This window comes from Tursiops truncatus, chromosome 4 (assembly GCF_011762595.2).
Source record: "Tursiops truncatus isolate mTurTru1 chromosome 4, mTurTru1.mat.Y, whole genome shotgun sequence".
Taxonomy (NCBI): Eukaryota; Metazoa; Chordata; class Mammalia; order Artiodactyla; family Delphinidae; genus Tursiops; species Tursiops truncatus.
Genome location: NC_047037.1, coordinates 95,080,518 through 95,107,754, shown reverse-complemented (window position 1 = coordinate 95,107,754; position 27,237 = coordinate 95,080,518). Strand labels below are relative to the sequence as shown.

Here is a 27,237-nt window from a genome sequence, read left to right as displayed (position 1 = left end):
TATAACTAGACCATCTTTATCCAGCACCCCCTCCCCTGACTTCCCACCTCTGGTAACTGCAAATCTGATCTCCTTTTCCATGAGTTTGTTTTTAAAATATAACTAGATTCTATTCTATTCCATTATTTATTTGTTTATATCAGTACTACACTATATTGATTACTATAGCTTTACACTAAGTCTTGAAACCAGGTTATTTATTTATTTATTGCCATCAGAATAAAGCTCTTTATTCATCTTCCTTGTTTCAAAGAGTCATGGTAGTTCTTACAGTACAGATATCATTTATAGCACATGGTAGCACAGAGCCAAGGCACGCTCAAACACGCTGAGCCCCAGCATCTCCCTGGAGGCGGTCAGTTACAGAAAATCCAAATAGGGACAGAGGGGAAATGCCAGTGAAATGAGAACCCTAGGTCAAGGCTCGGCTTTAGACCTGGGCTGTGATCCTGGGACATCCAGGCAGGACCAAGCTCAAGCCAGAGAGCAGGTCATTCCCAGGAAGTACTGTGACTGGCCTGGATACAGGCCCCCACAGAGAAGACTCATTTAGGAGTATTCAGCAGGCTGAGAGTGCAAGCCACAGAGGGACACAACTTGCTTCTCCCTTGGGGAAACTTGCTCTGGCCTCTCAGCTCCAGAAGGCCAAGGCCTTTGGCTCCTTTGTTCATTCAGCATAACTTTACTGTTGTCTACTCTGTGCCAGGCCCTGTGCCGGGTGCAGTGGACAAAGAGAGGAATCGGACACAGTCCTTACTTGCAGGGAATTCAGAATATAATAGAAAAATATATTTATAAATAAGTTGTCGTGATTCAAGGTAAAAAGGATGCAGAAAGGAGTCAGACAAACTTGGCCCTCAAGGAGTTCACAGCCTAGCAGAGGCCTAGGCTAGGTCAGAACATGGACAATAACACAGGGCAGCCTGTGATAAGGACCAAAGAGAGGCTCAGGCCATGTGCTCTGGCAGCACAGGGAAGGATGACACAACAGCCACTGGATGACGCAGTGGAGAAAATTCACAGTTTATCAGAGAAGACTGAGCAGCCTAATCTGGCCAAAGTGGAAGTAATGAATCCTACTGCCTTGGGGAGGGGATTGTGCAGCCTCAGGCTGACCTTTGTGCATCCCTTGGGCTACCCAACAGGCAGGGTGCAAGGTCTCTTACCCATGGATGCAGCTGCATGATACCCTGTGGATATCTGAGGGGAGACTGGTGACCAGGGGGAACAGGTCCAGATAACAAGGGCCCATGGTAAAAGTTAGGAGCCTAGGAATGAGTGAACCAGGAGGGCCTCGGGGGTCAGAGGACCGCAGCCTACACAGATCCCACATGTCATGGAGCAACTAAGCCCGTGCGCCACAACTACTGAGACTGTGCACCACAACTACTGAAGCTCATGAGCCCTAGAGCCCGTGCACTGCAACTACTGAGCCCACACGCTGCAACTGCTGAAGCCCACGTGTCTAGAGCCTGTGCTCCGCAACAAGAGAAGCCACCACAATGAGAAGCTCATGCACTGCAACAAAGAGTAGCCCCCACTCACTATAACTAGAGAAAGCCCACATGCAGCAATGAAGAACCAGCACAGCCAAAGAAAAAAAAAGAAAACAGAGGGGATTGAAAGCAAGTCAGCAGAATAACACGGCTTTCTGTGTACTTTCTCTTTTGTCTTTGAAGGAAAAGAAAATCTTTTTGCACCTCAAAAAAGATTCTTCTAGGGGCTTCCCTGGTGGTCCAGCGGTTAAGACTCCACACTTCAACTGCAGGGGGCACAGGTTCGATCTCTGGTTGGGGAACCAAGATCCTGCATGCCACATGGTGCGGCCAAAAAAAAGATTCTTCCAAATTTAGATAATTTAACATACAGAGCTGAGAGAAGAGTCCTTTTAAAATGCTGTAAATTGAAGCTGACTCCCAATTTGGTGATTAGGTGGATATTGGTAATTGTTTTAGATATATCTGAATCAGCAAGAGTAATCGTTTCCAAACTTTTGCTAATCAAAATATTGGGAGTACATATTGCATGATTCCATTTATATGACATTCTGGAAAAAGGCAACACTATAGGGAGAGAAAACAGGATTAGTGGTAGCCGAGAGTTGAGGGCAGGTGAGGCTGCTCGTGGGAATTTTTAGGTGATGAAACTATTCTATACAGTACTGTGGCTGTGGATACACGATTCTAGATATTTGTCAAAACCTATGCAGCAGTACACAAAGACTGAAGTTTTACTATATGCAAATTTTACCCCCCATCTTAACTAGGATATCAGGGGATCTCAAGATGCAATGAGGACTATGACAAATGAATATTTTTTTTTTTTTTTTTTTTTTTTTTTCGGTACACGGTCCTCTCACTGTTGTGGCCTCTCCCGTTGCGGAGCACAGGCTCCGGACGCGCAGGCTCAGTGGCCATGGCTCACGGGCCCAGCCGCTCCGCGGCATGTAGGATCTTCCCGGACCGGGGCACGAACCCGTGTCCCCTGCATTGGCAGGCGGACTCTCAACCACTGCGCCACCAGGGAAGCCCCAAATGAATATGTTTTACAGATGTATGACATAAACTCACTGAAGGGGATAGGAAAAAGGGAGATGACCTAAGTAACTTTGGAAAATTGTTTTGACTGTATACTGTGTCAGTCCGTTTGGGCTGCTATAACAGAATACCATAGACTGGGTGGCTTATAAACAACAGAAATTTATTTTTCAGTTCTGAAGGCTGGAAATCCAAGAACAAGGCATTCAGTGTCTGGTGAGGGCCAGCTTCCTGTTTCATAGATGGCCATTTTCTCACTGTGTCATCATATGGTGGAAGGGGTGAAGGAACCCTCTGGGGAGAGTGGAGCAAAGGAATACGCATTAAGTCTGAAACAGGGAAAAATACTCCCAAACAAGGCAACAAGCTCAGCACAAGCCACAGGCTTTTATCTCTTGGTCAGGAAGTGTTCCAAGCCAAAGCCTCATGCCTGAAAGACTGCCTTTCCCAACAAGAGGCAATTAAGGTTAAATGAGATCATAAGGCTGTGGCCCTAACCTGATGAGAATGGTGTCTTTATAAGAGGAGGCAGAGACACCAGAGAGTTCTCATTCTCTCTGCCATGTAAGGACACATTGAGAAGGCTTATCTACAAGCCAGGAAGGGAACTCTCACCAGGAACTGAATCAGCTGGCATCTTGAACTGGGGCTTCCAGCCTCCAGAACTGTGAGAAAATAAATTTCTGTTGTTTAAGCCACTCAGCCCATGGCACCCTGAGCAGACTAATACAGGCACCAAATACCTCTTCTAGTCTCCACCCTTGGCAGCATCCTCTCACTGTCTGTGGTGTTTTGGAATAAGGTGGTTGGTATCCAATGTGACAGCAGTCACTTATTTTGAACAATGGCTTGATGGTTCTTCTGGCCCAAATTTCAGTCACTTGTTCAAAAAGAGGAAGCAAAGGAACTGAATCAGGAGCTGACATGGACTCAGGAGTGCTTATGCAGCAAGCTTCTGCCATCAGAGATGGAGCCAGACTTGCTGGTGAATACCTCTCAAGTTAGCTGCATCATAAACAAGCTTAATTTGCTTTTGTTTATCTAAACTTAGAATCCGTTCTTTGTTTTACTTAGAGAAATAAAATTTAGTAACATTAGCATCTAAACCATTTCTGCAGACAGGTCAGAAATGACCAGTTCCTTTGGTTTCATAACAAAATGTACAAACCTATGTTCTCATTTTTTTCTCCCAGCTCAAAGTTAGGTTATCATAAATGCAACATTTAGAAATTCCTTATGCTATGTCATGACCTGAGATAGGGAATTCAACAGGAAGAGATTTGGGACACTCTTTTAGGTACTTTTCATTTGTCTTCTCACTTATTCCTAAGTGCAGGTGGTGTTGCCCCTAATTTACAGTTGAGGAAATGAACTCAGAGAAGTTAAGTACTTTGTTTGGGATGGCACTGCTAATAAGAGACAAAGCTGTGAATTAGACTGAGTCAGGCTAGGATCCAAAGTGCATGTTTTTTTGTACAGTAGTACTCTCCACTGGGAGTGTGGTGGCTTTGCAGTCAGAGATCTTTTAAGAATCTAGTAGTGATGGACAGGCATCTCTGGTCCCTGCCACTCTTGTTTGTGTCTGTAATAACTGTAAAATATAAGATCACTAAAATGCCTTAGGGTTCTGAGTGCCTGTGTGAATGGGGGTTAATAAGGCTCACCAATGGTCCAAATTCATGACTAGGAGCCAGCATGTCCTATTTAAGTATTAGCCACTTGCCAGACAGCCAGACTGTGAAAGACAGGTGGCAGGGAGTCCACCTACTGGAAGATGGGACTTAGAGCAGAAGCCTATTATATGGGGCTGTTGATCATTAGGCACAGAGGCAATGGAAACCACCTTTTACGAGTCCAAAAGGCTGATCCTCGAGAAAGAAGAATGAAATGATTACTCCAGAAGAGACTGCCCCACGTAGAACCTTTTATTCCAGTCATATGGGTTACCCATGCATGCAGGTCTGACATGAAAACTTCTGAATGAGCACATAGAGTCCGTTGTGGTCAGTAAATGTCAAATATTTTGACCTTGGAACAATAGTCTTGGGCAGTCTACTTTTTTTTTTGTTGTTGTTGTTTGTCTTTTTGGCTGTGTTGGGTCTTCGTTGCTGTGAGCAGGCTTTCTCTAGTTGCAGCGAGTGGGGGCTACTCTTCGTTGTGGTGTCCGGTTTCTTGCTGTGGTGCCTTCTCTTGTTGTGGACCATTGGCTAGGGCCAGGGCTTCAGTAGTTGCAGCACACCTGCTCAGCAGTTGGCAAGGGAGGGCCCTAGAGCGCATGGGTGGGCAGTCTACTTTTAGAGGCTGCGTTTTGCTGGGATAAACTGGGGTTAATCCCACTGTGTTCCCAGCCCTGAGGAACACAGAGCACCCCTGCCATCTCTTCCGGTTTCCTGAGCAAGTGCTTCTGTCTTCGAAGGACTCTCAGTTCCTGAATTTCACATAGTTGCTACAGATGTTTCACTGCTTAGAAGAAAGTCCAAAAAGGATTACCTAGAATTCGGGTGTGTGTGGGGTGAGTATTCAGGTCTTTTTGCTGGAAGACCCATGTCACGTACAGGGCGAGTAAAAGCAAAAGGGTTGTTTTAAGGGCTAACAGAATACGTCCACTAATTTCAAGCAAGGAAAGATTCAAGGACCCAATGGCTCTCTGCTGGAGCTTGGCAAATCTTTTTTTTTAATTAATTAATTTTGGCTGCCTGGGGTCTTCATTGCGGTGCGCAGGCTTCTCATTGCAGTGGCTTCTCTTTGTTGTGGAGCATGGGCTCTAGGCACGCAGGCTTCAGAAGTTGCAGCACGCGGGCTCAGTAGTTGTGGCTCACAGGCTCTAGAGCGCAGGCTCAATAGTTGGGGTGCACGGGCTTAGTTGCTCTGCAGCATGTGGGATCTTCCCGGACCAGGGCTGGAACCGTTGTCCCCTGCACTGGCAGGTGGATTCTTAACCACTGCGCCACCAGGGAAGCCCCAGCTTGGCAAATCTTATTTCTCTGTTGCAGGGAACAAAACATTGCGCCACTGAGCGGAAACACGGCCCAAGTAGGGGCATCTGGGGTTTGGTCACTTAGGCAGAGAAGACAAAAGCTTCGAAATGGATGCTCCCTGGGGAAACCCTGATGTCTGAGGGCGACAGGAGCTGGGGTCCTGATAGGGGCCAGAGCTCAGACCACAGGGCGACAGCAGCAGGACACCCTCGTGCGTGAGCCCAGTGGTGCGGAGCCCGACAGGCGCCAACTCTGCGTCCTTGCTCCGGGGGACGCTTGCGCTCCAAGCCCGCGGCTGTCAGTCAGCGCCCTCGGTCCGCCCCTCCCAGAGCTTAACCAATCGCAGCCGGGGGTCGGGGGTGAGGCGACACAGCTGGTCCCGGAAGCCGGGGCCAGGCGGCCTGGTGCAGCTGCGGCGGGCGTTGGGGTACCCGGCAGCCGGAGAGCGCACGTCGGGAGGCCAGAGCGGAGGTGAGTGCCAGCTTGCGGCTTGTGCTCCAGGGCCGGGCCGGGCCGAGCCTCTGCCGCCCGAGCGAACCATTGCCTGGCTCCTCCCGGGCGCCTCTCGGCTGCTAAGCCCCTTCCTCCGCGCTTTGGCTCTCGAGCTCCCGGCCCGGTGCAGAGGAGCTGCAGCCCCGGGGTCATGGCTGGGGCATCTGAACCTGGAACGGGAGGCTCCGGCCCAAGGCGGGGCAGAGTTAAAGCCACCGGCTGCCGCAGCCTTGGTCCGGAGTAGCCCGAGCTGTAGCCGGTCCCTGGGCGGGGCTGGGCGCGAGCATCTCCATCCTCAGCTTTCTCGACTTGCTGCAACACCCGCAGGAGCAGCCGCAGCGCGGCGGAGCCCAGACTTCCGGGCCGCTAAAGACCCCTTCCCCTAACCCCTTTTCTAAGCGAGTGCGGGGCACTTGGAGACGCCTCCCTCCTCTGCCCGCATCTCCAGTCTCATCGCTGCTCCGAGACCCAGCTGCCTCTTGGCTGGCGGTCCTCTAATGCGTTGGACTATTCTGGTTTTACTGAGCTGCCGTTTTGGGACATCAGATTGAGGTCACTTGGGTAAAGTGTGATTCTACAAGGTGTGATGTGGAGACTCTGCCTGGCCTGTCGCTCATCTCCACTTGATCAAAGACCACTAGTGTGGTGGTAAGAGGGATTCACAGGATTTATACAAAATTTGTAATTGTCCGTAAAATTTTCCTTGCTTTCATTATTTATTCTAAAGGAGGATTGTTGCCACGTTTTCTAAAGAATAAAGGATCTCGCTGCTCTGATGGATCTCTCCCCTTCTCACTGTGGTTAATTATCATTTGGAACATCAGCGTGCTCTTGAAGCTGGCGGCACTCCCAGACCCTGGTAACTGTCTCAGTCCACGCAGTAGAACAGCACACTGTTCCTCCATAGTGTTTGGGCTCCGCTTTCCTTTGACTGTGTTTAACATCTTCTGTGTCTTTCATCCTCACAATCTCTCTGGGCCTGATACAGTGCAGTTATTTGTTATTGAGAAAGGAAACGAAGGGATAGATCCCTGAAGTAGGGTTGGCTATCCCCATTGACCCAGAATCGGATTGTCCTGGAGGGACAATGTAAGTTACAATTCAAGCATCATTTCTGAAAGGCCATCCCTGAGCAATTTGTACAAATAAGACCCTCTGGCCACTCTATACCATTGGTTCTCCTACCTGGCAGTGTATTATAATTATCTGCAGACCTTAAATAAAAACTGTTTCTCGGACCCTACTCCTATGGATTCTGACCCAGTTGGTTGAGTGGAATGCAGGCATTGGTATTTTTATAAGCTTCTGGGATGATAATTAATGGGCATGCAAGGTTAAAGACCACCGCCTATCAACATGCCCTATTTTTTTCTTATAGCACTTATTGCTTTGTGACTTATTTAACTGATTTGTTTACTTCTCTACCCTACTGCCCCCGGGTATTATGAAAGCATTGGGGTGCTGCTTTGAAAGAAGAGCAGCCCTAGGTGAGTCAGCATTTTGGGCATGTGAGATGGGGGTACATGAAAGAGAAATGGAATGGAATATGGGGAAACAAGTCTTGTAGACTTCTGTCCCTGTGTAAACTCCTGTCCCTGCTTCATTTTTATCCAAGGATTGATCTTATTTGGTTGACCCATCATCACCATGGTCTTGGATGAGTCTCCAGTTCTTTCTCTAGACGTTCCCCTGTTAAGTTTCAAGGTTTTACTCAGCACCCTATGAAATACAGCTGATCTTTGGAAAGTTCAAGATATGAACATTTAAGTTGGGATATATTCCATGTAAATCTGTGCTTTTGTCTTTTATGTGTGGGGTCCTTGTATTCTGAATTAAAATTCCAGATACTTGCTCTGACAAGTACATCTATGTGGCTGGCAGGTCAGAGTATTTAGGATGGGGACTATTCCAGAAACCGGGTGTGTGGTTGTTCAGTAATGTATTGTTTTTGTGTAGTGCTTGTCTAAGAACGTTAGCACCCCCGGAGGGTGGGGTTGCTGCCTAATTTTTATTTATTTATATTTGGCTGCGTTGGGTCTGTGTTGCTGAGCGCGGGCTTTCTCTAGTTGCGGCGAGCAGGCTTCAGTAGTTTAGCACGCGGGCTCTAGAGCGCAGGCTCAGTAATTGTGGCACACGGGCTTCATTGCTCCGTGGCATGTGGGATCTTCCCGGACCAGGGCTGGAACCCGTGTCCCCTGCATTGGCAGGCGGATTCTTAGCCACTGCGCCACCTGGGAAGCCCCTAATTTTCTTTTTAGTACTGAACTCAAGTATTTCATTTGTGTTACTGACAATTGTAATTCCAAGTGATATAAGCAATCACTTTGTAATTCTCTTGTGAGATGGGGGTAGGAGGTCAGGTACCTAATGGCAGTATAGGGTTGTTGCCACAGGCCATAAAGAATTTAGATTGGCTGGTAAATAGTCTTAATCAAAATTTGGCAAAACAGACCCAGCAGACCATGGATTTTACTTTTTGCTTGTCATTTGAACATAAATATGAAGCATGAATAAGTGGTGCTCTAACATTTCAGAAAGATTTGAAAACAAGACTGCTCAAGTTGAGATTCCTCATGGAGTGATCACAACTTTTAGATGTGTCCATATACTTCTTGTTTTCTCTAGTGGTAGGATGGGTCATTGAACTACATGATTATTCTAGTCTATAAGAAAATAAGGACCTACTGTATAGCACAGGGAACTCTACTCAGTACTCTGTAATGGCCTATATGGGAAAAGAATCTAAAAAGGAGTGGATATATGTATATGTATAATTGATTCACTTTGCTGTACCCCTGAAATCAGCACAGCATTGTAAATCAACTATACTCCAATAAAAATTAAAAAAAAAAAAGAAAAATAACATATGGAGCTTTTATCTGTGGTTTATATTTTTTCCAGTTATGTTGCTATTTATAAGGTTTTGACCTTTAGCTCAGATCTGAGAATAATTTGCCCTATGTAAGTTCATGAATATAAATAGCCACTTATTGTTGGTTTTTTTTTCTATTTATTACTAGGAAAGGAAATGTTCCTATCCTTATTCCGCCCACTACTTTGTACTGAAATCTATGTACATCTCTTTGCTATAAAATTGTATTCTTGATTTCAAATATATTTTCCTTTGCTTCATTTTCAGTATCTTTAACCTGTATTTCATGTGCTTATCTCTGTTGCAGCAGGAAGAATGGTATAAAAATGAAAAACTTCAACATGTGCTTCGAATGTGACAAGAAAAGAATAAGGGCTCTCACGATTGCTTGAGTTCAGATTTTACACTGGAAGGAAAGTTAGATGTAAACCCTAATTTCTTAGTTCTAATAAGTATCTCTTCTTGGGAACTGGAAATGTCCAAAAAAAAAAAAAGGTAAATTAAATTCAATTATATTTTTTTATTTTTTGGTTGATCTAGGAAACTTTTTTTTTAGAGTCATTCCTATCTAGCACTGTTGTTCTTACTCAATTCTAAGGCAATTTGAGATACCAAATGATATTTTCCTGCTCTCTTTGCAAATAGATTTCTTGCTATAATGCCTAGGTTTTATACTTGTAGGAAAAACCCAGAAATCTGTTACAGATTTCTTTTTTCACTTTGGAATCTTTCATTTTAAATTTGTTTTCTCATATCTGATTTAATGCCTTGTTTCTCCTTATAAGCCCATCTTTAATTATTACTTTTAGAAACCAGCTTTTTTCTTTATATTTGTGAGTTTTATTTCCTGGTGAAGATGAAGGAGAAAAATAAAAACCACCCAGAGGTGACAACCATCAACATTTTAGTATGTGTCTTTTCAAAGAGAGGTCTGTCTAGTACACCTCATCTAGTAGTACACCTGTATCTATTTAGGTGTACAGATGGATCTCTCAATCTCAGTGTTCCACCTACTTGTAGCAGGAAGTCAGATCTTTTCCTGGCATGACCTTCCATAATGATTTTTATAAGAAGTCCCTGGCTGTGAGGGGCTTCTTGCATGTTTGCATTGCTGCCTATAAGGCCTTTCGTTCCTTTAGCTCTGAAGTCTGCTGCCCTTGGGCCGTCCTTCTGCGCCACTGACCATTGCTGTGCTGCTGCTGAACAGCTCTGAACCACACTGACGTCCTCTGAGCTGCTGGCCTTTCCACAGTACGTAGACCACGGCTACCGTGGTGCAGTGGAGTATTATCTTTGGTATATCATGTAAAGAGCTAAGTACTGGGAAGGAATCAAAAAGTATGATACATTGTTATCCTTAAGTTGCTTTTCTCTGATTTATAGTTTCTGTTTTTTTTTTTTTTTTTAAATATAGTCTTAATTGGTATAGAGTAGTTGGGGAGATGAGAAATGCATAGAAGTACAGAGATCAGCTGAGAAGTGAAAAACGTAAGTGTTGTGGGAATTCTGAGGATGGAAAGCATACTGGAGTAGCTTAGCCTTGTCTCCTTTATGAAGCTGGGGTGAGGAAGTGTTGTTGTATGTCCTTGTGGTATGGGAACGTATTAGACCAAAAGAGTGGAGGAGTGAGGGAAGAGGGGGCTTGCCAGGTCCAACACAAAACTGTAGGAGTATTGGTGCAGCTGAGGGAGTCTGAGGTCCTCTGCACCGTGGTTATGCACCCTTTTCACCTTTACCTCTCTATCCTGCCTTGCATGGAAAGCCTCACTGGGAACTAAACACTAACATTTTCACTGCTTACCTATATCATAAAAGCAGCTGGGGAGAGCATTTTAAAATAATTACGTGGAAGAACAGTTAGGAGCCACATACTCTCAAGACTTCTGCCTCTAGCAGGTGTGATGAAGGATTTCGGTGAGCTGTTACTCCTGAAGCTTAGCTTTCCTCTCCTACATCTTCAGGGCAGGTGTCTTTCCTCCTGTGCCTTGTTACTCAGCTGAGGGACCATCAGAACCACATGTGTGGTGAGGGAGCCAGAAACCCAAAGGGTGTTTCCTGTCTCCTGCCATACAGAGGGATGGCATCCCTGTTTTCCAGAGGTTATCAGAATGGTTTGCACCTAATCCCAGATCTTCTCATAAAATCACAGGTTTTCTTCTTACTGCCTTTAAATATAATTACTCTAGTAATGTAATAAAACTTAAACTGTAAGGGAAGGGAAGTGGTTTTATTTACTTAGACCTCTTTAGAAAATTAACACTTGAATTTTGTAATTTCTAAGGGTTTGAAGATATTCTTCTTTGCTCTCTTAAAAGTTAAAACCTAAATAGGTAGTAGGACAAATATCTCTGTATTTACACAGAAGCCTGGAGCTGGGTTTAAGTAAATTGTCCGGATATGGAATAGATGTTACTGTGCTCTGTTTCTTTGCTTTCTCTTATGACTTTGGGTCTTCAGTAAGGTTAAGGAAGAGGAAATATGGTGTCTTTCCTTTTACTCCACTCTAAGCTGTTGTAATTGGTAATCTGTTTTCTCATCTCCCCTCTTCGAAGGAGTCCTTTGGAGAAAAATGTGCTTCTTAAATCAACCTCAGTTGCTCTTTTATACAAAGAACTCGTAAGTAAACTAGCAGAAAAGAAGCAAGTCAAACTGAAAGCTCATCTGCAGCTCAGAAAAACAAAGACATGGCGTTTTAAGGACTGAAGGGAGCATGGTGTCGGCCATGGGTGATCAAGACACAGCCAGACAATGTGGATCAGTTTCTTCAAACTACGTTTTTTCTGCTGTCTGCTTGCAGTATTGATGGTGGTAGTGCTGGTCATCAATGTCACTCAGGTGGAGGTGAGTACTCAGCATGCTGCTTCATAACTAAGGGAACCAAGTCGAGGGATTTGGGGCTAACTAGCCTGGAAAATGTTGATCATCCAGAAACTTAGTCACAGTTCCTGTTTTCATTCATTCAATAAGTGTTTGAGTGCCTTCAACGGTTATATACTGTGCTAGTCACCAAAGGTGCGGTGGTTTCTTCACTATGGAGTTCGTATTCTAAATGTGCATGGGAGAAAATAAGAGTAATAAGTAATCATAGAATATAATAATAAATGATAATTAGAAATTGTGAGAAGTACTGTAGAGAAAAGAAAGTGGGTTCTCTAGAGTAGCTTTAGAGTGATGAAAGAAAGTCTTTTCAAGAAGGGGACCTTTTAGCCGACTCCTGGCAGAAAGCTGGAGTATTTCAGGGGAGGGAGATGATGATGTCTGTTTGTTTTTTGTTGTTTTTAAATTTATTTATTTTTGGCTGCTTTGGGTCTTTGTTGCTGTGTGCAGGCTTTCTCTAGTTGCGGCGAGCAGGGGCTACTCTTCCTTGCGGTATGCGGGCTTCTCATTGCGACGGTTTCTCGTTGCGGAGCACGGGCTCTAGGCATGCGGGCTTCAGTAGTTGTGGCATGCGGGCTCAGTAGCTGTGGCTCACAGGCTCTAGAGTGCAGGCTCACTGGTAGTTGTGGTGCACAGTAGTTGTGGTGCACGGGCTTAGTTGCCCTGCGGCATGTGGGATCTTCCCAGATCAGGGCTCGAACCTGTGTCCCCTGCACTGGCAGGCGAATTCTTAACCACTGCGCCAGCAGGGAAGTCCGATGAGTCTGTTTTGAAGACTGGGTGTGGTGCTCAGGACAGGGACCATATCTTATTGAACCCTCACAAGTGCCTGGCACCGAGAAGGTACTTAGTAGTAGTCGCCTCTCCCCCTCTCTTCCATTCCCTTCATGAACTCACATATCACCAAAATTTGTGGAGTATTTTTTATCTAAACTGATGCTGTACTTTTAATTTTGTTGGCTTGTGGTACTTCTTAGGTTATAGGTCGAACTTAATTACAGTATTTTTTTGGTTTTTGGATTTTGCTGTAAACTGAATGTTTGTGTCTCTCAAACATCCTGGCCCTGTGGGAGCTCAGGTTACTGTTTTCTCTCATGGTTTCGTGTGGTTCTTTCCCCAGCCTCCAGGAGTTTCCTTACACACATGTGCTCTTCAGTACTCTGCTGAATACTTAATTAGGACTCTCTGTAGATCTCCTGAGTTCTGTGTGCAGCTGTCTCCTACTGTTACTGTCCTGTGGATTCTAATCAGCTTGGTCTTCTAAGACTCTCAGCTCATCTCCTCAATTTAGGGGGTTCTCCAGGCTCCACCTGCGTTCCCCTCTTGCTGCTGCAGCCTGGAGATGCTCTCAAGGCTGTAAGCAAAGGGCAATCAGTCATAGGGATCACTTCCTGTATTTCCATCTTTCAGGCATCATGTCTTTTGTTGTCTGATGTGCAGTGTCTGGAAAACCACTGTTTCAGGTGGAGGAGTGGATCTCACTGTTTCTGTATCTTGGCTGCAAGTGGAAGTCTGAGGGACTTGCATTTGAGGGGAAAGAGTTCATAGAGGAGCTGGAGAGAAGGATTAATGGACCAAGGGGAGGAGGAGAGGATGGGACCTAGAGTACAGATGGAGCAATAACTATGTAGAATGAGGGACATGGTACATTGTGAGTGTTCTTGTTATCATTTTATTATTAATTATGTAGGAGGAGCCATGCTCCTTCCTCTGACCTAAGAGGGAAAAATGTCATAATGGTTGGCAATGTAGATACATTTGCTGCTGGAAGGTAAGACATTGAGGGAGTTCTTGCTTAGACAGGAGGTGGAAGGTGGAAGGAGGGTGGAGCCCAGGAGGTTGGTACATAGGGGCTTGAAAGAATGGGGGTGGAAGATGGAGCTGACCCTGCACGATGATAGAGGGGCAATAACTTTCAAGATCATATGTGTGCATGGCGCTTACTTGCGTTGGTTTTGTGAGTGTGTGTTTTGTTTTACCACGTTCAACAGCCTGGGTGTAAGAAAAGAGAGGATAGTTGTGTAGGTCTAGGATGGCCGAGGAGGTAGGAGAAAGAGAGACTTGAGAGGTTAGGCCATAGTCCCACATCGTTATTGTCATTATACTCAGGAAGAAATGTTAGGAATTATTCTTAGGAATTCCCCTAATAGCCCTGCTGTAGTTCTTGGAAACTTCTGGAGAATGTCCGCTAACAGCTGTAGCTATCTGCACGAACACAAACTGAACAATAATGGAGAAGGGAGGTACCAGTAATATAAATGATGTAGGACAATTTTAATATTGAAAATATAAATAGATCTTTTAGTGGAGTGTGGTGAGACACTTCCCCTCGTCTAAAGAGGTTATCTTGTCCAGGCTGAGAGTACTGTTATGACTTTTAAACTGTTCAATTTATTACTATGATGATAATTGTTAAAGAAGCTTGGGGTGGGGAGTGGGGAGTGGGAAAGGCTCTGAACCTTGGCCGTCTCCCGTCCCTTAATCCCTGGTCTGTCCTAGGCTTCTGATCCTGATTGTACTCTCCTTGCAATTACAGTATCTGAGTATTTTCTAAAAAGCACAGATTCAATTTTAATTAAAAATATCACATAAGAAAATTAACCATCACAGGTGGTAAGGGGAGAAAAAGCATTTTCAAATATGCCAAATTCAGAGTTGGTTAAGATAAACAAAGAAAACAAACAAACAACACTAAATGCAGCAAATATTCTTTCCATTGGTAACAGGTCTCTTTCATGTTTTTGTTTCCTCATCTCATGCTCACGTTAGTCTCCCTTATATTGTATATGCGGAGTTTTTTGAAATTTAAGAAAGGAATATTTCCTTTGTCACGACTATTACATTTTTACTTAGTTTTCCAACATAAAATGTGGTTAGATACTTTAAATTCTTCAGCTTCTGAAACATTAATAAAGATTTATTGAATGAAAGTTGAATAAATTTGAAATAATTCATGGATGTTTAAAAAATACAAATCCTGGGGCATCCCGTCTGCTCCATCTCAGATGTATCACACCAAAATCCCCACATTTCCTAAGATTTGGCCAAATTCAGTTAAACAAATAGAGGAACAAATAAGATCCACAAACTAGCAAAACCTCTCTAGTTAGGTGATTGTGAGTAGAGCAACTACTATAGTGAATTCACAGATTTCTGAATTTCTAGACGTCTCCGAATGTAAAGGACTTATTATCATGTTGGTATATACGGTAGGCTGAATAAAGCCCACAAAGATGTCAGTGTTTGAATTCTCAGAACCTGTGAATATGTTATCTGATAAAAGAGACTTTGCAGACAAGTTTAAGTTAAGAATCTTGAGATAAGGATATTATTCAGGATTATTTGGGTGGGCCCAATATAATCACATGGGTCTTTATAAGAGAGTGGCAAGAAGGTGGCGGTGATATGTTGATGGAAGTGGAGATTAGAATGATGCAGGTAGGAACCATGGGAGAAAAAATATCACATATGAGAAGGAGATGTATATCAACATCTAGCAAAAGTTTGTAGGGAGAATTCTCTGTTAGTTCTCTGTTAACCTCTCATTGAGCATGGCCTGTATTTATTTGTTTTTTCCTTATTCATTGATATTTTAAATATATATGTTTTCTGATTATGAAAACAATACCAGTGTATTAGGGCTTTTGGCTGCAAATAAAGCTGATTCAATCTGGCTTTAATATTAAGGAATAATATTCATTTAGAGTAGAAGTCAGGAGGTATAGTTGGGCATAATTCATTTTGCTACGTTGAGCATAGTTCAGGCTCCATTTCTCTGTAAGTCTCTCTCAGCTGTGCCCTCTGTGCATTAGCTTTGTCTATGGCATCCTCTTTCATGGTTGGATTTTAGGTTGCTGCCACAGCAACAGGTGGTTGCTTTCTTGTACATGTCCAGCTTGAGATACAATTTTTTCCCCAAAAATATTCTCAAGAGTTACTTGCATTTTTTTCATTGGCAAGTAAAATTCAGAGAGCTGTTCCCAGAGTACTGGTGGTGTCTGGATTCGGGTGCATGAATCCATCAGAAACATGCAGCAGCTTTTCATAGAACAGAATTGGGTCACAGGCCCATTCCTGAATCAGTCACTTGGGATTATTCTTTGATCAGTCAGGCCCGCCCCTGAGCTGACAGGTCAGTAAACAGCAGTGTTGTGTTTCAGTAGACAGGAGTAAAACAGGCCTGTGGAACAGGCAAGCATAGTGTTCATTCCAGTCCACACCTTACAGTGGCTCCAGGAGTGACCATTAGTGTTTCCTCTTGGCTCTGAATCTAAAAAGATGGCAGACCTTGAAGCTGCCCTTGTTACTGGCCTAGAATAGGGTTATCATTTGGGAAAATTAAGTAAATTGACATTTTTGCATTCTTTTTCATTTTTAAGTAAAATTCAGGTGACTTAGCACCAAGCATCTGGTGATTCTTGGATTGGGCTGTATGGGTCAGTTTGCTGGCCTTGAGTTGGTAGCTGGTGGCTACCCAAGGAACAAGAGTGACCATGGGAGAGGAAGAGAGGAAAAAGAAAGGAGAAGGAGGCATGCTGTGAGCACACAGTGCATGGTTTGGTCCTTAGTGGTTTGTCATAGCCTCACAACAACTAAAAAGGAGAGGGAGGCTGGAATATTTCCTAAAACGTAATCAGTAGGTAAGGGAAATTTTTCTGTTTTTAAAAAATTGAGATATAATTTACATATAACGTTGTGTAAGTTTAAGGTGTATGATGTGTTGATTTGATACATTTATATATTGTAATATGATTACCACTATAGTGTTAGCTAGCACTTCTATCATGTCACATAATTATCATTTCTTTTTATGGTGAGAACAATTAAGATCTTGTTTGTTAGCAACTTTGAAGTTTGTTACATAAACTTATTATATTTATATTAATACAATAATACACTATTGTTGACTACAGTCACTACGCTATGCGTTTGATCTCTAGGACTTATTTATCTACTAGTTGCAAGCTTGTACCCTTAAACAATATCTCCCTAATTCCCCAATCCCCTAGCCCCTGATAATCATTTTATTCTTTGTTTTCACGAGTTCAGCTTTTTTTTTTTAACACTTTATTCCTTTTTTTTTTTGGCCGCACCATGTGGCTTGTGGGATCTTAGTTCCCCAACCAGGAATTGAACCCGGGCCCTTGGCAGTGAAAGCATGGAGTCCTAACCACTGGACTGCCAGGGAATTGTGGAGTTCAGTTTGTTTAGATTTCACATATAAGTGATAGTGATATGGGGTATTTGTCTTTCTCTGTCTGACTCATCTCACTTAGCATAATATTCCATTGTGTGTGTGTGTGTGTATATATATATATATACACACACACTGCATTTTCTTTATTCATCCATCAGTGGACTTAGGTTCTTTCCATATCTTGGCTATTGTGAATAATGCTACAGTGAACATGGGTGTGCAGATATCTTTTTTTATACCTTTTTTCATTTCCTTAGGATATACACCCAGAAATGGGATTGCTGGATCATATGATAGTTCAATTTTTAATTTTTTGAGGAACCTTCATGCTGTTTTCTGTAGCAGCTGAACTAATTTACATTCCCAACAACAGTGTATAAGGGTTCCCTTCTCTCCCTATCTTCTTTATCTTCCTTATGGTAGCCATTCTAATAGGTGTGATGTGATATCTTATCATGGTATTGATTTGCATTTCCCTGATGATTAGTGATGTTGATCATCTTTTCATGTACCTGTTCACCATTTGGATGTCTTCTTTGGAAAAAATGTCTATTTAGTTCCTCTGCCCGTTTATTTATTTATGTATTTTTGGCTGTGTTGGGTTTTTGTTGCTGTGCACAGGTTTTCTCTAGTTGTGGCAAGTGGGGGCTACTCTTTGTTGCAGTGCATGGGCTTCTCATTGTGGTGGCTTCTCTTGTTGCGGAGCACGGGCTCTAGACACGTGGGCTCAGTAGTTGTGGCTCGTGGGCTCTAGAGCGCAGGCTCAGTAGTTGTGGTGCATGGGCTTAGTTGCTCCACGGCATGTGGAATCTTCCCGGACCAGGGCTTGAACCTGTGTCCCCTGCATTGGCAGGCGGATTCTTAACCACTGTGCCACCAGGGAAGTCACCCTCTGCCCATTTTTAAAATTGGATTTTGTTGTTATTCTTATTGAGTTGTATGAGTTCTCTATATATTTTAGACAGTCACCCTTTATCTGATATATAGGTTGCAAATATTTCTCCCATTCCATAGGTTATCTTTTCATTTTATTGGAGCTATCTATTGCAGTGCAGAAGCTTTCTAGTTTGATATAATACCCCTTGTTGATTTTTGCTTTTGTTGCTTGTGCTTTTGGTGTCATATCTAAAAAAATCATTGCCAAGACCGATGCCAAGACACTTCTTCTTCTAGTATTTTACAGTGTCAGATCTTATGTTTGTTTTTAATCCATCTTGAGTTCATTTTTGTGAGTTGTGTAAGATAGGGGTTCAATTTCATTTGTTTATTTGTGGTTAACCAGTCTTCCCAGCACCATTTTTGAAGAGACTATGCTTTCATCATTGAGTATTTGTTTGCTCCCTTATCAAATATTAGTTGACTGTTTATGTGGAGGTTTATTTCTAAACTCTTGATTGTATTCCATTGGTCTATATGTCTGTATTTATGCCAGTACCATACTGTTTTGATTACTATAGCTTTGTAGTGCAGTTTGAAATCAGGACGTGTGATACCTTTAGATTTGTTCTTTTTTCTCAGGATTGCTTTGGCTATTTGGGATCTTTTGTTGTTCCACATAAATTTTAGGATTGTTTTTTCTATTACTGTGGAAAATGCCATTGGAATTTTGATAGGGTTTTCACTGGATCTATAGATGACTCTGTTAGTATAGGTGTTTTAACAATATTAATTCTTCCAATCTATGAACATGGGCTCTCTTTCCATTTGTTTATGTCTACTTCAGTTTCTTTCATCAAAGTTTTCATTGTATAGATCTTTCACTTCCTTGGTTAAATTTATTCCTAATTATTTTACTGTTTTTGATGCTACTGTGAATGGGATAGTTTTCTTTATTTTTTTCCAGATGTTTTGTTGTTAGTGTATAGAAATGCAATTTATTTCTGTATGTTGATTTTATATCCTGCAGCTTTACTGAATTTGTTGATTAGTTCCAGCAGGTTTTTGATTGAGTCTTTAGGATTTTCTAAATACAGGTGACCCTTGAACAAGATGGGTTTAAACTGTATGGGTTCACTTATACATGGATTTTTTTCAGTAGTAAATACTACAGTACTACATAATCCACAGTTGGTTGAATCTATGGATGTGGAACTGCAGATATGGAGACATTGTGTATAAGGAGGGCTGACTATAAGTTATATGCAGATTTTCTACTGTGTGGAGGGTAAGTGCCCCTAACCTCTGCATTATTCAAGAGTCAACTGTATGAGATGATATCATCTTCAAATAATGACAATTTTACTTCTTCATTTCTGATTTGGATGCCTTTTATTTCTTTGTCTTGCCTAATTACTCTAGCTGACACTTATAGTACTATGTTGAATCAGAGTGGTGACTGTGGACATCCTTGTCTTGTTCTTGATTTTAGAATAAAAGCTTTTAATCTTTCACCATTGAGTGTGATATTAGCTGTGGGTTTGTTGTAAATAGCCTTTATTAAATTTACCTTCTATACCCAGTTTGTTGCGATGTTTTTATCACGAAAGGATGTTGTATTTTATCAAATACATTTTCATTCTATTAATATGGTGTATCACATTTATTGTTTTGTGTATGCTGAATCATACTTTCATCCCAGGGATAAATCCCACTTGGCCATTCTACTTCCCTGAGGTGTAAAGTTAGGTTGCATGAGATAGATCTGTTTTCTTAATATATACATTTGTTGCTATGAACATCCCTCTCAGAACTGCTTTTGTGGTAGGTTTTCCATAGGTTTTAGTATGTTATTTCCAGCTTCATTTGTTTTGAGATATTTAAAAATATTCTTTTTCAACTTATTCTTTGATCTATTGGTTGTTCAGGAGTACGTTGTTTAATTTCTACATATTTGTAGATTTTCCAGCTTTCCTCTTGTTGTTGATGTCTAGTTTCATACCACTGTGGTCAAAAAGGATAGTTGGTATGATTTCATTCTTCTTAAATTTGCTAAGACTTGCTTTGTGGCCTATCATGTGATCTAAAGTGGGGCATGTTCCATGTGCACTTGAGAAGAATGTGTATTCTACTGCTGTGATTGAATGTTCTATAAACGTCTCTTAGGTTCATTTGATCTAATATATGTTTCCAGTCCAATGCTTCTTTATTGATTATCTGTCTGGGGGATCCATCCATTGCTGAAACTGGGGTATTGAAACCCCCTACTATTACTATATTCATGTGTATTTTTCCCTTCAGTTTTGTTGGTATTTGTGTAATAGATTTAGGTGTTTTGACATTGGGTAGGTATAGATTTATGATTGTTATATTTTCTTGATGTATTGACCATTTATCATCATATAATGATCTTTATCTCTTGTTACTGGTTTTGGTTTAAAGCCTATTTTGTCTCATATAAGTATAGATAACCCCCTTTCTTTTGGTTTCTATTTGCATGTAATGTCTTTTTCCATCCCTTCATGTTGAGTCTTTTTGTGTCATGAAATCTAAAGTGAATCTAGGCTGCATGTAGTTGGGTCTTATTTTTTTATTCATTCAGCCACTCTGTGCCTTTTGGTGAATTCAGTCCACTTACATTTTGAGTATTTATTGATACATTAGGACTTATTAATGCTAGCTTATTAATTGCTTTCTATTTGTTTTGCATTTTCATTGTTTCTTTTCCCCTCTGTTTGTGCCTTCCTTTTTTTGTAAATTAGTGATTTTCCATGGTGGTATGCTCTGTTTTCATTTCTTTCGCTTTTGTGAATTTTCTTTATGTTTTTGTTTCATGGTTACATAAAACATTTCATAGATAAAGCAGACCATTTTAGGCTGATAACAGCATAACTTCAATTGCACACAAAGCTCCACCTTTTTATTCCCTCCCTTTTATATTTTTGATGTCACAGTTTACCTCTTTTTGTACTGTGTATTTGTTAACAAGTTATAGTAGCTGTAGTTATTTTCTTTAACCTTTATACTATAGTTAAGTGGTTAACACACCATCCTATTACAGAATTAGAGTTTTCTAAATCTGTATATTTATCTTCACCAGTGTGTTGTATACTTTTGTATGTTTTCATATCACTAGCATCTTTTCATTTCAGCTTGAAGAACTCCTTTCAGCATTTCTTGCAAGGCAGGTCTAGTGGTGATGAACTCCCTCAGCTTTTGTCTGTCAAGGAAAGTCTTTATTTTTCCTTCACATCTGAAGGATAACTTTTCTGGGTATTCTTGACTGGCAATTTTTTTCTTTCAACACTTTGGATATGTCATCCACTCTCTCCTGGCCTGTAGGTTTTCTGCTTAGAAATCCACTGAGAGCTGAATGGGCATTCTTTTGTAGATTACAATAATTTTTCCTTTGGCTGCGTTTAGGATTCTCTCTTTACACTTGTTTTTTGACAGTTTCATTATAATGTGTCTTGGAGAAGGTCTTTTTGCATAGAGATAATAGGGTGATCTCTTAGCTTCTTGAACTTGGTTGTCCAAGTATATCCCTAGGTTTGGGAAGTTCTCAGCTATTATTTCTTGAAATAAACTCTGCCCCCTTTTCCCTCTCTCCTCTCTCTCAAACCCTGATTATTCTAATATTTGTACATTTGGTGGCATCGCATAGATCATGTAAGCTTTCTATGCTCTTTTTCATTCTTTTTTTCCTGCGTTCTCTTCTGATTGGTTTATTTCAAAGTTCCTGTCCTCTAGCTCCCTTATTCAGTCTTCCATTTGATCTCCTTTGCTATAGATGCTCTCTATTGCATTTTTTTCATTTTATTCATGGAATTTTTCAGCTCCAAAATTTCCATTTGCTGCTTCTTTATGATTTCTATCTCTTGGTAAGTTTCTGATTTTGTTCATGTATATTTTGACTTGTTTGTCTCTGTTTCATTGTAGCTCATTGAGTTTCCTCAAACAGCTATTTTGAATTCTTTATCTTCTAGGTTGTTAATTCTGTGCCTTTGAGCTTGGTTATTGGAGGATTATTGTTGTCTTTTGGTGATGACATGTTTCCTTGATTCTTTATAGTTCCTTGTACATTTGCATTGCTGCTTTCACACTTGAAATAGCAGATACCTCCTCCCGTCTTACTAGTTGCCTTTGGATGGGATGAAATGTTCACTAGTCCTGTTTTATCTGTGGTTTTTTCTGCCCTTGTACGGGTACACTTGCTTCCCATGTCTTGCTTCTTCTTGTGGCGCAGTTCTTAACCTTTTCTTACAATCCACCAGGCTAGCTGCTGTTAAGCTTTTGTTTTCCAGAAGGAGGCACTATGGCTTAAGTTTGTATTTCTCCCTTGTCCACAGAGACTGATAGTGTCCTGTTTAGCAGAGTCTCACTTACTGCCTCATTTGGGAGCATGCACAGGAGCTGCTGGTTCCAGAGTGTGGGGAGGTGTGGGTTTAGCACTCAGGGCATTGGGAGTGCCCGTGGGCTCTGTGGAAAGATTGTCGGGTGAGGGTCTCCCATGGGCTCGTGGGCGGACTCCCTGCTAAAGTCCTGAGCACAGTTAGCAGGAACTGCATCCCTTCAGTGCCCTTTGGTATTCTTATCTGCCTCTTTCCTGATCCCTTCCCTCCCTCCAGTCATGGAGATCCCACCTCAGTACTTGGGGTGCTGCTGAGTTAAGTGGGTTTCTCTCATAGTGGGGGTAGCTGGGCACTAACTTGCCACTCTCCTTTTCCCTCTTGGAAGAGAGCGCTCCTGGGTTGTTCAGCCCTGGGCTTGTTATGTGTGGGGAGGGGCAGTGCTGGCAAAGTTCCTCGTACCCTCTTAGTCACATCCAAACTTGTATTTTTTTTCTTTCTGGGATTTCCCCTTGGGAAGACTGGATTTCTACAAATTCTTTCTCATCTGTTGGTATCTGCCTGGGTCAGCACTCTCCAGGTTTTCCCTGACTATGGCCAAGAGGGATTGGGACAAGTTCACTGGCTATGCTGTCTTCACTGAGGTTTATCTGCCTGTTACCAGATACACATGTGGTCGAGACTCCTCCTAGGTCCCTTGGCATGTGGTACTGGATCCCTCAATTCCCACAGAGGCACTTTTGTCTTTTGGATGGGTGCCTAATTTGTTGTTAAAAAGGAGGACAAAAAAGGAGGAATGTCTTATGCCATGTCATGGCGCTGATGTCAACTCTGCCAGGGAAAAATTTTCAAAGTCATTATTACCCTTTTTTTTTTTTTTTTTTTTTTCTGTACGCGGGCCTCTCACTGTTGTGGCCTCTCCCGTTGCGGAGCACAGGCTCCGGACGCGCAGGCTCAGCGGCCATGGCTCACGGGCCCAGCCGCTCCGCGGCATGTGGGATCTTCCCGGACTGGGGCACGAACCCGTGTCCCCTGCATCGGCAGGTGGACTCTCAACCACTGCGCCACCAGGGAAGCCCCATTATTACCCTTTTTAATGAACAAATAATACTGTGTGTTCCTTTAAAATGAAGGAGCCCAATGAAATTCTTCCAGTTGAGAGTGTCTGGATACAAGTGTAAAATGAAAGGGAAAAAAATACAGAATCTAAGAAGATCATTAAAAATCCTTTTGTATTTTGGGATTATTTTTACCTTGTTTGGCATTACGTTTACCTCGTATAGGATTTTTTTTTTTTACATCTTTATTGGAGTATAATTGCTTTTCAATGGTGTGTTAGTTTCTGCTTCATAACAAAGTGAATCAGTTATACATATACATATGTTCCCATATCTCTTCCCTCTTGCGTCTCCCTCCCTCCCACCCTCCCTATCCCACACCTCCAGGCGGTCATGGGGAGCCTGAGGCCTTGTTTAAGTGGTTTATAACAGGTAATACTAGCTATTGAGGAGAGTGATTTTCAGTTTTGCTTTGCTGTTGTTGTTTTCCCTTGCAATTTAACTTATTGCATAATGTCAGATGCAGTTCCCTGGGTTAGGTACTAAAGAGGTCCTACACCCAATTTCCAATGTGGGTAGGGGAGATTTTTCCATACCACCAGGCAATTCTTGGACACCAGCAGGGTGACCTACAGTTCAAATCAATTCTGACACTGTAACTGAGCAGGACCCTATGGGCCCTTCCTGGACAGACCCCCTCCCCCAGGTCCTCTGCCTGCCTCTCCTTTGTAGAAAAGCTGTAGTTTCTCAGGCCTCCCGAGAGTCACAAAAGCCTGGCCCAAGAATTAATGATTGAAAGGACAATATAGTGACAAAAATAGCAGTTGGGCCAGGAGAACTGGTAACAATTGAAACAATAAATCAGCCACATGGCAGTCCATAGTTCCTCCCTGGAATACATAGATAACAGTATCTGATCCACATTCCTGAGTTGTTTTACAGATGCTAAAACCCCCACCAGATGGAAGAAGTTAACTGTTTGATGATCATGAGCACATAGCCCCCAGACCATCTGGAACCTGAAGATTGGTAACGTTAACCTCTGTGACACCACCTTGCTACCACACCATCAGCCAGTCAGAGAATTGTGCACGAGCGGATCATATACTCTGTGACTCCCCTCCCTCACCTTTCCTTTAAAAATGCTTTCCTGAAACCCATTCGGGAGTTGGGGTGTTTCTGAGCACTAGCTGCCCTGGACTCCTAGTTGGGCGCTTTACGATAAACGCTGCACTTTACTTCCCCACAACCTGGTGTCAGTAGATTGGCTTTACTGTGGGCAGGCGAGTGGACCCAAGTTTGGTTTGGTAACAACACTGTCTATCTGGAGATGGCATCAAATCCCACAGGTTCAGGGCTCAGTCCTATAAGACTCTCCCCCAAGCCCAGCTTCAGATGCCAGTCACAAGTCCAGGTTGTCACCTGTGCTTCTGACTGACTGTAGATCAGAAGTTCCAATGGTCTCTGCCTTGGCTTCAGTTGATTTGCTAGAGCAGCTCACAGAAATCAGAGAAACATTTTACTTACAAGATTACTGGTTTATTATAACCAATTATAACTCAGGAACAGCCAGGAGGAGGAGATGCATAGGGCAAGGTATATGGGAAGGACATAGAGCTTCCATGCTCTGAGTGCACCATTCTCCTTGAATCTCCATGTGTTCACCAACCCGGAAGCTCTCCAAACCCCATCCTTTTGGGTTTTTATGGAGGCTTTATTCCATAGGTGTTATTGATTCAGCCTCCAGGGATGGAGGTCCAGGATGGGACTGAAGGTTCCAACCCTCTAATCATGGTTGGTTCTCCTGACAACCCAACCAGCCCCCATCCTCAGGAGCTTTCCAAAAGCCACCAAAGTAACATACACCCTGCTGTGGTGGAAAGGGGCTTGTAACGAAGAACAAGGCACCCATTTCCCCTTTATGACTCTGAAGTGTTTTCAGGAACTGAGGACACGAAACCAAATATTACAGCAAAAGATGCTCCCATTGCTCTTATCGCTGCCAAGGATTTTGGGAGCTGTGAGCCAGGAACTGTGGATGAAGACCAAATGTATATTTCTTACAAATCACAGTATTGCAGGTACATAGCTATTTTTCCCATCCATGTGTTCACCTGTCCTTCTGTCTATTAAGAAAATAATTAATGAAAAGTATAAACCACTTGAAAAAATAGAGAGTGGTATTAAGTACATAAATGAATTCCCTCCCCAGTCGTCACTCTCAATGTTGTTTCTTGGATGTAACTGCTTGTTTTTAATTATTTGCTTAGTTAGTGCTAACTACACATTACACAGTTATATCTTGTTTTGTCAGCTTTACACTGTACCTTCTGACCTTTCCACATCAGGCAGTACAGCATGGATGGTTAAGTTAAAACACAGACCGAACTCAGACTGCTTGGGTTCTAGTCCAGGTTTGCTGCTTCTAACCTATGTGACCTTGGGCAAATTATCAAGCCATTCATTGCCTCAGTTTCCCTGTCTATCATATGGCATAATAATAGGACTTATCTCATGGGATAATTTAAACATTGTATTAAAAGATTTATGTAAAGTCTTCAAAAGAGTGTCTGGCACATAGGTGCTTAGTACATGTTGGTTGATACTGCTGTTCCTGTTAAGATAATGAAAGGTGAGGTCTTCTGCTGACTCACACTTTCTGTCACTCTCTTTCTAAACTTTATAAAATTATTTTTATTTCTGTGCATTAGAATAATGTATTTAGACCTTTTCTTTCCCTAATAGCATTAGATAGCACATTTTAACTCCCTCCTGTAAGTGAGGAAGAAAATCACTTCTGCATTATTTTACATTTGACTTCCGTTAGCTAGCATATAACTTTTGCATCATCAGGCTTTATAACCTTTAGTTTTGTTGCTCTAACTATAATTAAGGCTAACGTGTAGCCTTAATTATATCAATCTTTATGGATTGATTCTTTTTTTTTTAAAATTAATTAATTTAATTTATTTATTTTTGGCTGCATTGGGTCTTTGTTGCTGCACACGGGCTTTCTCTAGTTGCGGCTAGCGGGGGCTACTCTTTGTTGCGATGCACGGGCTTCTCATTACGGTGGCTTCTCTCATTGTGGAGCACGGGCTCTAGGCACGCGGGCTTCAGTAGTTGTGGCACGCAGGCTCAGTAGCTGTGGTTCACGGGCTCTGGAGCACAGGCTCAGTAGTTGTGGCACACAGGCTTAGTTGCTCCATGGCATATGGGATCTTTCCAGACCAGGGATTGAACCTGTGTCCCCCGCATTGGCAGACAGATTCTCAACTACTGTACCACCAGGGAAGCCCTGGATTGATTCTTATACTTAAAAAAAATAACATTATGATAATCATGTAAATGTTAGTCAATATAGAACATGATCCTTTGAAACCAAATCTATATCTCTTGGTGGAGAATTTCCCAAACATCAAGGTCAAATGGATCTTTTTTATACACTACCTCAGTGGCTTAATCATGCTGCATTTTAATTTGCTTCATATTTTAATGATGACTTTCTTATGCTTCTTCTTGTTTTTTTTTTTTCTGGAGTGCTAATTGCTTTTTTTTTCTGATGAGAGAGAATACCACCTTCTGTAACATGTCATGAGGATTTTCCTTCATATGATTTGTTGAATTGAATCCACTTGCTTCTTCTCCTTTTTTTTTTTTTTGCGGTACGCGGGCCTCTCACTGTTGTGGCCTCTCCTGTTGCAGAGCACAGGCTCCGGACACGCAGGCTCAGCGGCCATGGATCTCGGGCCTAGCCGCTCCGCGCCATGTGGGATCCTCCCGGACTGGGGCACGAACCCGCGTCCCCTGCATCGGCAGGCGGACTCTCAAACACTGCGCCACCAGGGAAGCCCCTGATGTGGACCATTTTTAAAGTCTTTATTGAATTTGCTACAATATTGCTTCTGTTTCATGTTTTGGTTTTTTGGCCGCGAGGCATGTGGGATCCCAGTTCCCTGACCAGGGATCAAACCCACACCCCCTGTATCGGAAGGCGAAGT

General features: G+C 42.4%; 1 protein-coding gene across 4 annotated transcripts in view; it reads left to right on the top strand.

Moving 5' to 3' along the window:
* The first annotated feature begins 5,854 nt into the window (after positions 1-5,854).
* NXPE3 (neurexophilin and PC-esterase domain family member 3) overlaps positions 5,855-27,237 on the top strand; it is a 53,479-nt gene continuing 32,096 nt past the window's right edge. For 2 of the 4 annotated variants that reach the window (XM_033855871.2, XM_019923228.3), the window contains exons 1-5: positions 5,855-5,986; positions 6,735-6,866; positions 9,187-9,374; positions 10,019-10,130; positions 11,432-11,720. In XM_033855871.2, coding sequence (XP_033711762.1) covers positions 11,628-11,720 — 93 coding nt within the window. In that variant the 5' untranslated portion in view covers positions 5,855-5,986; positions 6,735-6,866; positions 9,187-9,374; positions 10,019-10,130; positions 11,432-11,627. The remainder of the gene's footprint in view (positions 5,987-6,734; positions 6,867-9,186; positions 9,375-10,018; positions 10,131-11,431; positions 11,721-27,237) is intronic. The other 2 variants (XM_019923229.3, XM_033855870.2) reach the window with 2 other exon arrangements.